At 35.6% G+C, this 14,596-nt stretch overlaps 1 protein-coding gene across 1 annotated transcript; it reads left to right on the forward strand.

Annotated features, from left to right (window-relative positions):
- The first annotated feature begins 309 nt into the window (after positions 1–309).
- Positions 310–6,871, forward strand: LOC136412979 (tetratricopeptide repeat protein 17). The gene is made up of 15 exons (XM_066396263.1): positions 310–514; positions 770–1,371; positions 1,429–1,716; positions 1,776–1,926; positions 3,335–3,590; positions 3,640–3,766; positions 3,820–4,072; positions 4,124–4,297; positions 4,352–4,565; positions 4,623–5,027; positions 5,087–5,249; positions 5,832–6,075; positions 6,128–6,285; positions 6,339–6,444; positions 6,538–6,871. Exons 1-15 carry the CDS (start codon positions 410–412, stop codon positions 6,694–6,696), a joined length of 3,405 nt encoding a protein of 1,134 aa, XP_066252360.1. The 5' UTR covers positions 310–409; the 3' UTR covers positions 6,697–6,871.
- The last annotated feature ends 7,725 nt before the right edge of the window (positions 6,872–14,596 follow it).

Here is a 14,596-nt window from a genome sequence, read left to right on the forward strand (position 1 = left end):
GAAATAAATCATCAAGATATAATTGGTGATAATTGCGACAGGAACCGGCAAATAAGCTTGAAAAACTGCTTTTTCAAGCGAAACCCTCATTGTATTTTGTGCTATGCGTTTCGTTTAGAGCCTGTTTGAATAAAAAACAATCTAACATTTTAGATTCCAAATGCCTTTACTCTTTTACTCCTCTTAAACCCGTGAAAAGTCACAAATTTCCATCCTCACATAATCCAAAGGTACATTAATCCTTCAATTGAAACATATGTTTGGCAACACAGCGTCCAATTGACATTTAAACGTCACTGCACAGCACTAAACCCAAACAAAAACACATGATAATATAATGCGTCCCCAAAAAAAAACTTATTTTTGTGATACGATAAATTAAAGAAAACTCATTAGAAAACTGTGAATTATGTTCAAACAGTGTTTGTTCTTGTATATCCTTCTTTCCATATTTACACAGCTTAACGCGGTAAATCATTGGATCGTCACACAAAGCGGAAAAATACAAGCTTTTGTAAGTCAATTTTTTTACAAATTTCAGCGCAAAACTTCATGAGAATCCTTATTTAAACCACAAACCATGAAATCATGAATGAAATATTTTGAATTATTTCCCATATTATACTTACACCTCAAGTATTCATGAAAATCTCTTTCAAAACCCATGAAAAAATCTTTTTTTACAACCTCATCAAATAATCAATGAAATCCTCTCATTTCTTTCCTATACACCTTAACTTACCTTAACTATTTATGAAAACTCTTTAAGCTGGATTCTCCCTTTGATCTTCGCAAGCCTGATGATCTACTAGCACTCCTCGACCAAGAAAACCGCAAAAATGACATAAATGATCTCTATGAAGAACTTCTGACGCGGAAGAATGCTATAGAAAAAAAGTGGCTGAATATAGAGAAAAATTCAAACGTTGGTTCTAAAGTTACCTCTGAAGATGTTGATTGTATTGCTGCAGACACTCTATTTTCGGATTTAGATCTTTACAATAACATTGCAATTAATGGGACTGAAAGAGGGATTACTATTACTGTGCCTAAGAAAGTAAATATGGAAAAAGATAAAGTTAAAAGCAGCAAAGAGTACAAAGTACCAACATGCATGAATTTGACTCCTGAAAAATGGTCTGAATCTCTGGTTAATAAGACAAATTTAGTTTTAAAACCTGAGGAATCACTTAGAAAAACATTCTTACCAATGAAATCTTTGGACCAATTTGGATATTATATTGTTAAATCCCTAAGAGAAAATTCTACTTCTTGGGTCCATTATAACTTGGCTTCTTTCTATTGGCGTATTAAGGGAGAGGGAGATAAGGCCATAGATTGTTTAAAATTAGCAATACAGTTTGTTAGAGGGTCTGTCTTGCAAATTGAAAATCCAAAAATGTATTTTTTCATTGGCTTTCTTTGCAGCAACTTCCAGGATATCCCTTTACACAACTTAGCAGGCATTTTACACCAGTCTCGACACTCCAAAGAAGCAATTCAAATCCTTAACAGTGCAATTCAATTCGCCCCTAAAGAACCAAAGCACTATTTTGCAATGGCAAACATATATGCTGCCTTGCGAGACTTTAACAGCTCAGTTGTTTATTACGAGAAATTGCTGGAGCTTGATCCTAACAATAAGGAGGCTGCTAATCACCGCCATGCAGTTTTATGTTATCATAAGCTGGAGACTGCACTTACCACCTTCCAGAAGTGAGTTTTGGTTCTATGGTTGGATATGGTTTTCTTTATTGGGTTTGCTTGTTGTTAAGTGACTTGCAAAGCATTCTGTTCGAGCTGCATGATTATCACAGTATACAACAGCAGTGGTTGAGGCTGCAGGAGCGATTAATGTGGGAGACTGCTTCATTTGATTATCAGTATGACGCAGTTGGGCCTGAGATCTTAGATGCGCCTAAGAAAGTAAGTAATTAGTATTTTATTTTCACGAAAATTGTTTTTGGGGTGTGTTAAGGTAGGTGTACCCGTCTGGAAGAGACTGCATTGCTTCAAATTTTCTGGATTTCTGAGTAACTTTTTTAAAAAAGAGAGGTATATCTCAAATTTTTGAATGCCTGTCACTTTAGAGATCAGAAAAGTTCCTGAATTTTTATTTAAGAAGCCAGGAATTTGCATCAAATTTCTTGATTTTTGTAGGATTGCAAAAGTTTGCTGGTAAATCACGAAGAAGAAACAACCATAGCAAATACCTACTCAGATTGAACTGTTAATTTTAACAAATTTTTGTTTTTATGCGTGGCCTAAAGAAAATATCCAGTCCGTCAATCCAATAAAATCCATCCAGATGTTCTTATTTGCACAATTGCCTTTATTTGATTAAAAACGGTTAAACCTGTAACCAAAACCTGCTTAAAAACGTTACACTTGATGGAATAAGTTGCAGAAAAAACTTCCGGTTATTGCCAGTGAGTTTTTGCTGATTTTATGGACACACCTTGTAAAAAAGCCTAAAAATACTTCATCTCATATAATCGCTTTCAATGGTATTTTATAGCCTCAACTGATCACACGGAATAGTAGTAAAACAGGATTTATTGAACATGCCATTACATATATGTACAATAGACCATTGACCTAAGTTCTCAGTCTAGTTGCAATTAAAAATTAATAGGAAACTAGTTTGGTTTACATGTTAAAAACCAACACTAAATAAGCAGTAACCTAAATGAACAGAATAGTTTAGTTTTGTTTGGTATTATCAACTTTAGATAAAATTGTGGCAAGGTGGTTACTGCCAAGCTAAAGCTAGTGAGGATGTTAATCAGATCGCGTTCAAGACTTTTTCTTATCCTTCTGGTACGACCTGCATGGACCGTAGCTTACGAATTATCTGGAGATTTCCTGGCTTTGAGGGAAACCCCTTCGAAAGCGACGATGATCTATTTCCGATTCGTTCTAGTTAAGGTAGTTTCATAGAGATTATCATTGGGAGCTAAGTGACGTGGATTGTGGAAGATTCTGAGGCTGGTGAGAAATCTAAGACACTGCTAGAAAATCGTTCGCAGTAGCAGGTCTGGAATCCAGCAACGAAATTTGGAGGTATTCAATAAACGGTCCGCATATCATTCAGTAGGTCTTATTGGTTGTTGTCGTCCTTAGTTCCGCCAGAACTCGTAGTTGTTGCGTCTCAACATGAGGAGTTCAGAGCATCTTCCTCAAGGAGACTCTCAAACAAACAAGAAAATTATCTATAATTCCATAGAATATTAAACATTAAAATGTCCCATTATTATTGACTTCTCCTTCGCTTCACACACCAACATATCGTGTTCATTGAAGAATTAAATAGAGTAAAGCAGTCAATATTTAGGTCCAAAGATGTCTGAAGAGAACTACTGGAGGCAAACCGATGATATCTTGCGATTTCTATGAAAAGACCCCAGAGATGGACAAACTTAATCTGCATAGTTTATTTCAAATCGTCGAGAATGAGAAGCATAAATTTATTTCGCATCCCTTAAATCTTCGCCTATCTTCAATCCAAGACGATTATGGCAAATCCAAGCCTGCAGACCATATGTTAAGAGTCGGATTCCCAAAATTCCCCACAAGCATGCCTACCAAAGGTGAATAAGCTCAACAACATTTATTTAATTATTTATTTACTCACTATAGGCAATCAGTATTTTGACGTCACTGGTTGGCCTCGGAAAGAGGAGTGTATGGAATGGAATTTGCCTATTGAAGAAAAAGAGGATTTGCATCTACCGTTATTCTTACCCCCAGAAAATAAAGGATATATGTAAGATCCACCGTACACTCAAAAAGCAAGTTAGACTCAATCAAATATTTTAGGCTTAAAAAAGCACTAACTGATGAGTTAAACCTACCCGAGGGTTCTCAGCATGAATTACCGTGGTATCCGCCAGTGTGCGAAGGCGACAATATAGATGGGGAAAAATTCCTGCCCGTGTCACAGGAAAAGCATAATTTTGACGTTGAACAAAAACCTTCGGAATTTCTAAAAAAAGAACTGCTCAAATATGTGAGTGATGGTGCTGCTGATGAGCACGAAATTGGTCAGAGGATTATTAGCGCAATGGAGAAGGTAATAAGTTCGTTAAGTTCTTATGTGAGATTTTTACTGTTAATTTAATAGAGAACAGCACCGAAATGGGTTTTAGCCTCTTTAGCCAGTCTCTATTGGCGTGTTAGAGCTAATATAAGGAAAGCCTTGGATTGTTTAGATTTGGCTTTTCAAAACGCCCCTAAAGAGCATACTGATGTAGTTTTAGTGTCTCTGGGCTCTACAATGTATCTATTAGGTTTGAAAGTAAATAATTATTTCTGTGGTTTTATTGAGTATGTTATTGCGAGCGAATTGCAGGAACAATCGTTGAAATTCGCTTCTTTGGCTTTTAAAATCAATTACATAGAGCCGAGTACGAATTTTCTTTTGGCCCTTTTGCATTACGAGAATAATAATCCATTGCTGGCCATGTATTATCTGAAAAATACGTTGCGTGTAGACTCGAATTTTTATGATGGATTGGGTGAGAAATTGTTGAAAATTTGGTCTTGTCGGATTAAACTTGGAGTCGGTAAATTCAGTTTTGAATTTTTGAAAACTTATTCTGGCAGTAAGTATGATTTTCTAGGACCTAAATTGACTAGACCCATCCAAGAAGACAAGCAACCTCATTGCTTTCAGTCCGAATCAAAATCCGAGTTTTGTAACGCAGGAAATGACTGCAAGACTGATAACATTCAATGTTTTACATCAGAACGACAAGTCGTTATCGATTCTGGGGCCATTCGAGCATCGGAAATCTACGAACATTGTAAAGATAAAACCATAAAGAGTCTGGGTGAACAAATCATGGCCTCTCTTGCTGCCGCTGAGACCAGAGAAGACGAAGATCTTCCCGAATTCAACGAAATCAAACTGAAAGACTCTGGGAATGGTTTTTACTATCCTCACGTGCATCATCACGTTCATATGGGACTTTCTTTGGGGGCGGAACATTTTCTTCAGGATTACAACAAAGTAGGGGACTTCTATGGTAAGAAGAGCTCTATAATATTATCCTTTGTTTAGATGGTTTACTTTTGCAAAATATAGTTTCTCTGGATATAAACGACAATCCAGGTAACGAACGGCGACTGCACATATATGACAAATACGGGACTTATACGTTGTCAAGTAAACTCTGTCAGTATGGGAATTTATTGGGTTCATTTAAGTATTCGCAGCTGTGGGAGTTTGTCAAGGATAAAATGTTTGAGTAAGTATGCTTAAGAAACAGGTTACCAAATGAGGTTACTAGGAAGTCTCGATGTCGAAATTTAGGTCAATTTGTTTTACTTCAATTTTAGAGAAGTTTAACACATTACTGTTAAACTTACATATTGATTTTTTATTGTTGTGTGTTATAAGTTTGCCAGGAGCAGTTATAATCATTTGCTATATTAGTACAAATGTGAATTTCATTTATATTCACGAAATGAAGCAAGAAATTGGGTTTTCCACTAGGAAAATTAAAATCAAATGTCATATCTAATTTTTGAAACACCTTGTATATTGTCTACCATATGGGGGATTATGTAGAGTCAAATATAAAGTAGCCAATATCCATATACGTCGTTAGTCACCAAAATATCCAGAATATACATTATACCTTGTTTTACAATGCTGTTACATCATGTTATTTCTTACTTTCATGTACATTACTTACCTAAATTATATCAACCAGGTATATTTCACTACATTTATTTGATTTGTGCCAATTTAAACCTGAATATAAAGATTGAAGAAAAGAAGGAAAAAAGATTCAAAAGATATTTAACGTTAATAAACAATTTTCTAGCATAAGTTCCTATTTGAAACAACCAACAAACAAGAACTCGAAAGAGATTGCAAAGCCTCAATGCATGCAAGTGGTAAATCCGCACATGCCTTTCGGTTTAAACGAATTGACTCTTAAAGTATTAGCATTGGAACTGCCCAACGTCCAAGACCGTGATTTGACGGAGTTGTTGCAGCTCGTTTGCAGCAGCTCGAAGTTAAATATTCGGGAATTGGGAACAAAAATTGCCAAGGCGCTTGCGAAGGTACGTAAAAAATACCTGGAAAGTATATATCTTTACATTAGACCGATTTTAGGATGAAACCGACTGGCAATTTTTAATGGCCTCTGCAATTTATTGGATAACTGTGGGGAATACCGAGGAAGCGGTGGTTTGCATCAGAGGGGTAGTCACCAAAGTTCCGATTGGTCATTTGGACATTCCGCTAATGTTTTTAAGTCACTTACTTTGGAAGTTAGTTCTCGATTTTTTGGATAATGATTTTTGGCTAAAAATAATGGTTTTAGTACGGGTTTGCAAGAGGAAAGTTTGAAAATTGCTCATTTGGGACTCAAACAAAACCCCTCAAATATATTGAATCATTTTAGAGTAGCCGAAATTTACATTAGATTGGTAAGTCAGCTTGACAATGTTTCCTTTGGTGAAAGAGCAATTAAATTTACATTTAATAAAATTTACAAATGCTTACTAATTTTTACTTTCTAGGATAAATATGAAGAAGCAGTACCTTATCTAAGAGCTTCTCTTTTGCTGGACGACCGGTTTGATGTGGCCAGGATAAGACTGAAAGCAGTCTTGTGTAAGCTGCTCTTCGAAGATGGCTACCTTCATGGTGGAATTACTGCTAAAATTGTCGATAATTAGTCGTATTCTTTAGTCGTATTTAATGACCGAGTTCCTCTTTCAAATGAATCGCACGAATTTATTAATATATAATAATAATTAACTAAACTTATACATTTCATATATGTGTGTCTCTGCTGTCAGTAAAGTTTGTTTGTTTAAAATTGGTTTGTTATTATTGAAATAATAAAGAATGGTTCTTTGACGTTTGATACCGGGATTATTATTTATGGGCTTATAGCATAATGAAGCACACACTTTGAGTTTCATAATTGTCGTGACCGTTTTAAACATAATTTTCATTCATATAGATATGTGATTTACCAGCATGATAAAGTGAAGTGAGTGAATTCATACTTCTTATATAGATCAAATTTGGATGATTTGTGAAAGCACACTTTGCCATTTCTTTTCGGTTGATTATCCAAAACTTATTTAAAATAATAAACAAAAAATAATCGGTTGGGGCGGAACGGGGTTTACCATTTTTCCTGAGCCACTGTACGTATGGGGGTTCCTTTAAATGTTCTTAAATTAGAGTATAGAAAATAGTGGAGTCAAAGACCTTGAATTGAATTCAAGCACAATTTTAGATCTAAGAGTATGTAGAATAAGAATACCCACAATAGCCGCTGTCACACGCACAAGAGTTTTCAACATCTCTCTTGTGCAGCGTCCAGCAGCTGCAGTGAATTTCTATATAAGTATCTATAGTAATATACTCCCCGACATGTTGAACGCTGGCATTAATAATAATAACCCTTGCAATGTCAACTTCTTTAGGACACTACTGTATTTATCGCGATAGAAAAACTGTTTAATCCTCGTGGTAAATAAGTAAATACTCCGGAAAATATATAGGTATATCTTGGTCTATTACATATTTAATGGGAACGGAACATCTGTTGGCCTCCACTCAATTTAGCAAAACTAGTAATTATTATAACCAATGACAATTTATGGGTCATCAGAAGTGTACAGTTTCTTATATCGATTCTTTAGTTGAATATTAACTATTAAAGAAGTTTGAACATTTTATTCGGGGTTTTTTGGAATAATTGTAGGAATTGCGGTTGTCCTAAACACGCAGCTGTGTCCTAAGTGCCCAGTTGTGTTCCAAGTACATAAAGTTTTGTATTTTTAATTTTTTATATTATGAATTAAAAAAGCTTTAAAAAGTTAAAAAATAATAGTGAAACGAAAATATTTTGTCTAAATAAATATTTGAAAAAAAAACTCATACATATCTCACTACCTTAACATCATCTTTAACGAACCATTACCCACGATTTCACTTCACTTACTGGCACTCGTCGAGGAATACAGAAGACAAATACAACTGAAGTATTTATTAGGTTTCATCCCCTATATATCTAAAACCCCCCTCCAGAGTGGGTTATTTCCACTAATACTGAAGCCAATATTGCATTCACCTTGTATTTATCGACAATAAGAGGACTGTTTTTTATAATTCAATTATGATTCTTTAATAAGCGTGTGTCTTCTTATCGGTGATTATAGGTATCAAAATTGCATATAGAGTCAAGGCCAAAAGGTATAGAAAATAGACCAGCTAAAGTAGAAAAATTAGCGTTGGTACTTGCATATAGTGATTATTTTTAAATTTAAATTTTGCTGAAATAAAATGAAACATGGCAACCCTGCCGGAATTTTAACCTATGATTAAACATTGTTTAAAACAAAAGAAGGTAGCAGCAGAGCTACCGGTTATCAGAGATTTAAATTCTTTCCCCAAAATTTATTCCTTAAAATGTGGGAATATGACGTGAGTCCCGTTGTAATTTGATTGATATATCGTCCTTCGATAGGAAGGAAGGAAAAAGTGTTGGATTTCTTCCTTCCGTTTCAGGAATCCGTACAAGGTATCCAGTTTTATGTAATATACTGTGCTAGCCCTCGGGTAGGGTTACAAAGAAGCCTTATAATGTTATACACCTAATCATTGGCGGAGGCGAACGTAAATTGGTTTTCAGACTTAATTTTCATCCTATCGATTTCAGTTTTATGAGCTTATTTTTAGCGGAAAATGACAAAACTTAAGCATTATCAAAAATCATATCTTTTACCATTCAAACTTTCTTTACATAGGTACGTTCCATTAATGACAAAAAGTGTTCTCATTTGTGATGATGAATCAGACAAAAGACAGTGAGGACAAATCCACGTAGACGCAAATAAAACAAGAAACCATAATTCTCCTTTATTTTAAATACAACTCTAATTATATGTAGATAGTAAAAACGCAAATATATACACTTTGTCACACGAATTAAAAAGTACAAATCAATATCAATAATTATTCTGAAAACAAACTTTGTCCGTTAAAACTGAGCAACTGCACACAAAGGTCTGTTCTGTCATCTACTCCAGAGCATCTAGCCGTCGGTGTTTATTGTCTTTGTCACTGAGAGCCGGTGTTAGTATTTAAAGCAAGTTCTGCATGCAATGGTTCGATATGATGATTGTTGATGAACAAATAATATAAAATGATTTGCCAGTTTTTCGGTGAAAAGGCGTATGCTCGACATCATAAGGAACGCACAATCTTATCTAAAACAGAGATATCTGCACCCCATACGATGTTGAGAATATCACCTAATGGCCACTGAAAAAGGTGTATTTGGCTGAAGTAATCTTTACCAAAAACGAACCCATTATGGGCAGAAACTAGTCAGTCAGTCAGTTTCTGACTCAAATGGGCCCACTTTTAATAGCGAGTAGTTGCGATGAGACTTCGGATCTGGAACAAAAAGAAATTTAAGCCCTTGGAAGTTTAAGCGGGTTACCGGTGCTTATACCTATATAATTATGCCCAGAACTACATATTTTACATAATTCCTACTGAAAAATGACTGGGGCAGAGACACAAGTGTTTACTCCCACACTCCCTCATGCAGCTTGCGCCCTAAAGAATTAATACCAATTTATTTATAGCTGCAACTCTTCAATTGATATTTCATTCAACAGAAATCAGCTTCAGAGTATTTTAATTAATGTACTTTCAAATCCGGATATGGTGGGCAGAAGTAATTTAGATTTTGCCTATACGCTAATAACTTTCTTTTTGTAAAATTCTGAAATCCTTTGTTTCGTTCTAAACCGGAAAAAGATATTACTAACAGTTCAGGTTTGTATTTGAGGCCCTTGAAAATGTCGCGATATCGGATATGCCCAATTCCTATTCGGGGCCCGCTATACGCAATGGCGCTTCGGGGAGCTTTGAATATCTGGAACGGTAGTGACGTCATGGACGCGCGCACGATCCCTCACTAACCTACATTCCAGGGCTAAAAATACAATGGCCCTGATCTAATAATAGAACAGGGAGATGCAGGACATTACTCCCGATTTGGGGATGAAATCTCCACTTAGACTTGGGATATTTTGCGAGTTTCGCCTGTGAAATAGAGGTGTGAGAAGTCTCAAAATCGTCATGTGGACTGCAAAGCTCCGTATATGCAATATGAAGAACAGAAAATGTTTAGAGTCAAGAATAAAGTTCCTGAAGGGTGAAGGACATGACTAGACACGCAATATTTTACGTAAACATCAGATTTGCTTATGTACACATAATATTTATCACAATTAATTTAAAACAATATCAGCAGTAATTCACGAAAAATCAGTTTGCCTATTCAATTTTGGAGTTGCAACCACTATATGGCTGTCATTAAAGTAAGTTGAAATATCAAGTGATCGCCATTATACATATGACCATCTTTGTTTTTTACATTTACTTATAGCAAGATTAAACTGGAATACAGTAGCCCAAATTCTATCATTTTTGCTATGTTGTGGTTCATCCAATATAACAGCGGTGAATGAACAAATCACAGTTTTCGCAAAAAAAATTATTTAATAACATGCTCAAAGAGCATTTACGATAAGTCTGCATTTACTATTTTGACTTTTTGTTTTCCTTGAAGTCTGCACGTTGAATCCATATTTAACAACCCTAAGCACCTTCTATCTTCATAGTAGTCCTCTCAATGAGGGTAATGAGACTTGAAACACGAATTCCCATTTTTAAACTTCATAAATTCCATTTCACACGTTGCTGGCGCGGGTGCTAGCCATTTTCATTGGGATTTATCCTGTGTTGTAAATTAGATGGTGATTTTTTAATTAAAAAAGGGCGTATTTTAAAAGAAAAAGTTGCTTTCAGAAAATAGTGATATTTAGCAACGGAATATATAAAAAATTACTAAAAAACAAGTTAAATGCCGAAAAATACACCCAATATTGAAAAAAAATTCTAGGGCTCCCAAAATTTTCAAATTGTTGTTCAAAAACCGAAACAATTTCACGATATTTATTAAAAAATTCGAAGTTATAGCAAGTCAAAATTAAGTGTTTGGTTGGCTTTCCCATTTCGTCTGGCGTTAAGGTCATTATCTACCTAATTTAGTCTTAATATCATCTGAGGAAAACCTTAAAACATGGGGAAATAGCACAAAGGAAAGGATAAAACACTCTTAACGATTTTGCTCGGTATAGACGATTTCGTCTTTTCGCAGGTTAGGACCGAAGAACTTATATATTGGGAATTGAACCAATTTTCCAGTCGAGTCGATATCCGATGACATTTGTACTATTTCATCGAAATTTGAAGCCTTCCTAGATCTGAATTTCAGAAAAAGCAGAACTGAATACGGTCTTGGTTACCTTTTGTGGTAATATAAATCCAATGTCGTCATCTTCTGTTAATTCGCTAAAGATATTTGTAATATTTGTAAGCTGTTAGGCTTTATTTCTACTAAAGTCATATAATTATATTATAAGAACATAGGCTCCGTCAGGATTGCATCAATAATTGCAACCGAATTTGAATGAATACTTTTTTTCTGTACAAGGTTTTCAGAATCATAGGGGTGCAAATTGAAGGGAATATTGTTTAAATCAAAATAAGGAAAAAAAGTTCCTATAAACATATGGCCGGAAGTGCTTCATTTCAGAAATACAGGATATTAAAAAAACAATTCTAGTGTAATTTGTAGACCAGAAATTGGTTAGGAGTTCGGTGTAATCGCTTAGATTTAATCAAGATTGGGTTACTGTGTCCTAGCTGGTGGCAGTAATTTTAACCTATTTGATCATGATGAAGAGTCGTATCAAGTTTGTTGATAGAAAAGTAATATTTTTAATTACAGTATTCGAAATAATTATAAGAAGTGCACAAATCTATTAGGCATTATTATTTTGTTGTAAAATTTCGATAACCTTATGGGCACGCCCCTGAAATTCCTGATTAAATTTTTGATATATTTAAAAGACACATCACAATATTGCTATTAAACAATGCAAATTTTAATTAAATTGTCTTAAACATGTTTAAAATAGAAGAAAAAAGTTTTTTTTCTATAATTTAACACCCTGTAATTCGGAAATAAAGCGAACCTTTTTTTTATTTTGACACAGGGAATACGTTTGAAATTTTCGTTGTAAATTTAGAAAAAACGCTATATAGATAGCTACACATATCTTACCTACCCTGCTTAGCTTACCATAGTAGCTTAAAAAAATGTCTGTTAATTTTACTACATTTTTCGAGTTTCCCTACTTTTTTTGCATGCGTTTAAGGCACCGATGCTTCTAAGGTAGGTAGCAAATATGATGTGTAATAAGGCCTATGCGGCCATTTTATTCCAAAGCTAAAACCTCATGCAAAAATCCAATTTAGCTTGATATCCACAAGGAATTATAAAGAATATTTGTTCCAAACTCTCAGCACTTTTAAACACTTGTGTATCATAACTTTTCAACTAATGTTACAAGACATCGAAACAGTCTGACCCGAGACGTCACCACAACCCCATTTACACATTTTCCGTGGCTGTAGTACACAAACGCCCACGTAGACTTCCCAACCTGTAGTATCCTGCGGTAGGTTATGGTCAATAACAAACCCCCTGTAAAACCGCTGTACCTCACAATCCAAGAAAGTATGATTCACATCTTTTCTGTTTCAACAAATAATGACCTGAAGCTGATCTACAGAGGACTCAGATAAACTTACAACTGAGGTCGATTAACGACGATGACGTCATGATGCACTGGGGGTCATTCCTCAAACTAATCACTGTTGGGGCAGGTCCAGCTCCGAAGCTTCAGTTGCAGCACCCCATTTGAAACTGAACGGAATTTTCTTGCGAAAATGCCGAGATGAATCTCAAAGCGGGCCAGTCGGTTAAACTGAATGGAGGCCTCGCGCCATTGGCCCGCCGGCAATGACGTCATTACATTGATTGTTAAACTCTCACGTGCTCTTGTGGATTCATAATGTTTGCAGGTAACTGTCCGGTTTAAAAGGGGAGCACCTCGAGGGTGGGGATATACATGGGGCGCTATTTTTAGATTAGATGCATGCAAAAGGGCCCTTTTTATGGTCGAAAGAGGAAATGCGTCAGTGATTTACTGGAGTCAGTAATTGAGGGATATAATGCAAAATTAAGGGACACCATCTTATTTAGGAGCAATATATTACTAATAGCAATCTTTTTGGGTCTATAAGAGTTTTTGGAGTTCTCTGCATTTTTTTATCTCATAGGTGCATCTATACGAAACATTAATGGAGAACTCTCCACTGGAGGTAGAGGATTCCTCTGACGTCATTAGGTTACAGGGAGGTGGGGCAATGCGTCAATACTTGTTGCAAAATGTGTCGGGGGGAAAATTGGGTCAGTGGAGGGGCGAGAATCAGAGTTCCATGACCTCTCCCGTTGAGGATTGATAACTTTAGTTTGCAAATATTAACACTGGACATCTTAAACGTAAATTTAACAATAAATTATTAAAATTTTGTGACATTAAATATCCTTTTCTGAAACATTAAATCATCTTTGAGCAACTCCAAGAAAATATCAAATTCAACCATAGACCATCAGCCAACCTTAAAAAAAAATGGAGCAACACTTTGGTGCAAAAGTTGCGCCTGTTTCCAGATACTGGAAAACCTCTGCCGATATTTCATTCTAAAATGGGAATGACGCAAAAGGTGACGTCACGGGGAGCTCAAACTGGGTCATACAGGGTGCGATGCCCTGATTCGGCTTAGAGGACAAGACTTCATTCTGATGTTTTCGCCTTTGAAGTCTTCCTGCATGTATCGGCTCCAATAAACAGAGTTGTCTCATTGTTTACAAAAACACGTCCAAAATAGACGGGTCAATTTGGAAGCCCCCTTATATTGAAACTGCGCCAGGATATGTAGGATTAATCCAGTAACAATGTCAGAACACGGAATAGGTTGGAGCTTGCATATATTACCACTTTGAATGCTCGGATGTGTGAATAATAGGTATTGCGTGGTTGGGATAAAAATAGGTGTTGTGCGGGAGAGAGAGATGTAAACAAAGTACTTTCTTGGGATGGTTTTTATAATTTTAATGTACATAGTTTCTTACCGATTTGTCAATACGTCTTAACTAGCAAATTCTTGTAAATATAAGGAAATTAAATTCATGCTTTAATATAAAAAGTATCATATTCACATTTCCCAAACAAGCCAAAATATCTGTATCGAGGTGAATTGGTCGTCTGATAACCTACCGTGTTTCTGGCATTCATTTGCTACAGATTGGTATAAAAGCATCACTTTTTGCCACACAGAAACTGTCTTTCAAACTTCCTATTTCGACTAACAATTAGAAGTTTTTTGTTTGTCAAATTTGGTAATTACCACCACTGTGTCATCCAAATTTGTAATTGATCCCACTATGTCATTATCACCATGGCAATATGCAACGTCAACTGATCCCGGTCATATAGGTGTTACTGTTTTTCGCCTGAGGTTAGGTAGAGACAAAAATAAACTGCTTCTATCACTCTTGAAGGGCAACGCGAGGCGCCCCTAGATAGAGTTGCCCAATTCTAATATACCTGTATGGTTTTTTTACCTAAA

Source organism: Euwallacea similis, chromosome 13 (genome assembly GCF_039881205.1).
Source record: "Euwallacea similis isolate ESF13 chromosome 13, ESF131.1, whole genome shotgun sequence".
NCBI lineage: Eukaryota > Metazoa > Arthropoda > Insecta > Coleoptera > Curculionidae > Euwallacea > Euwallacea similis.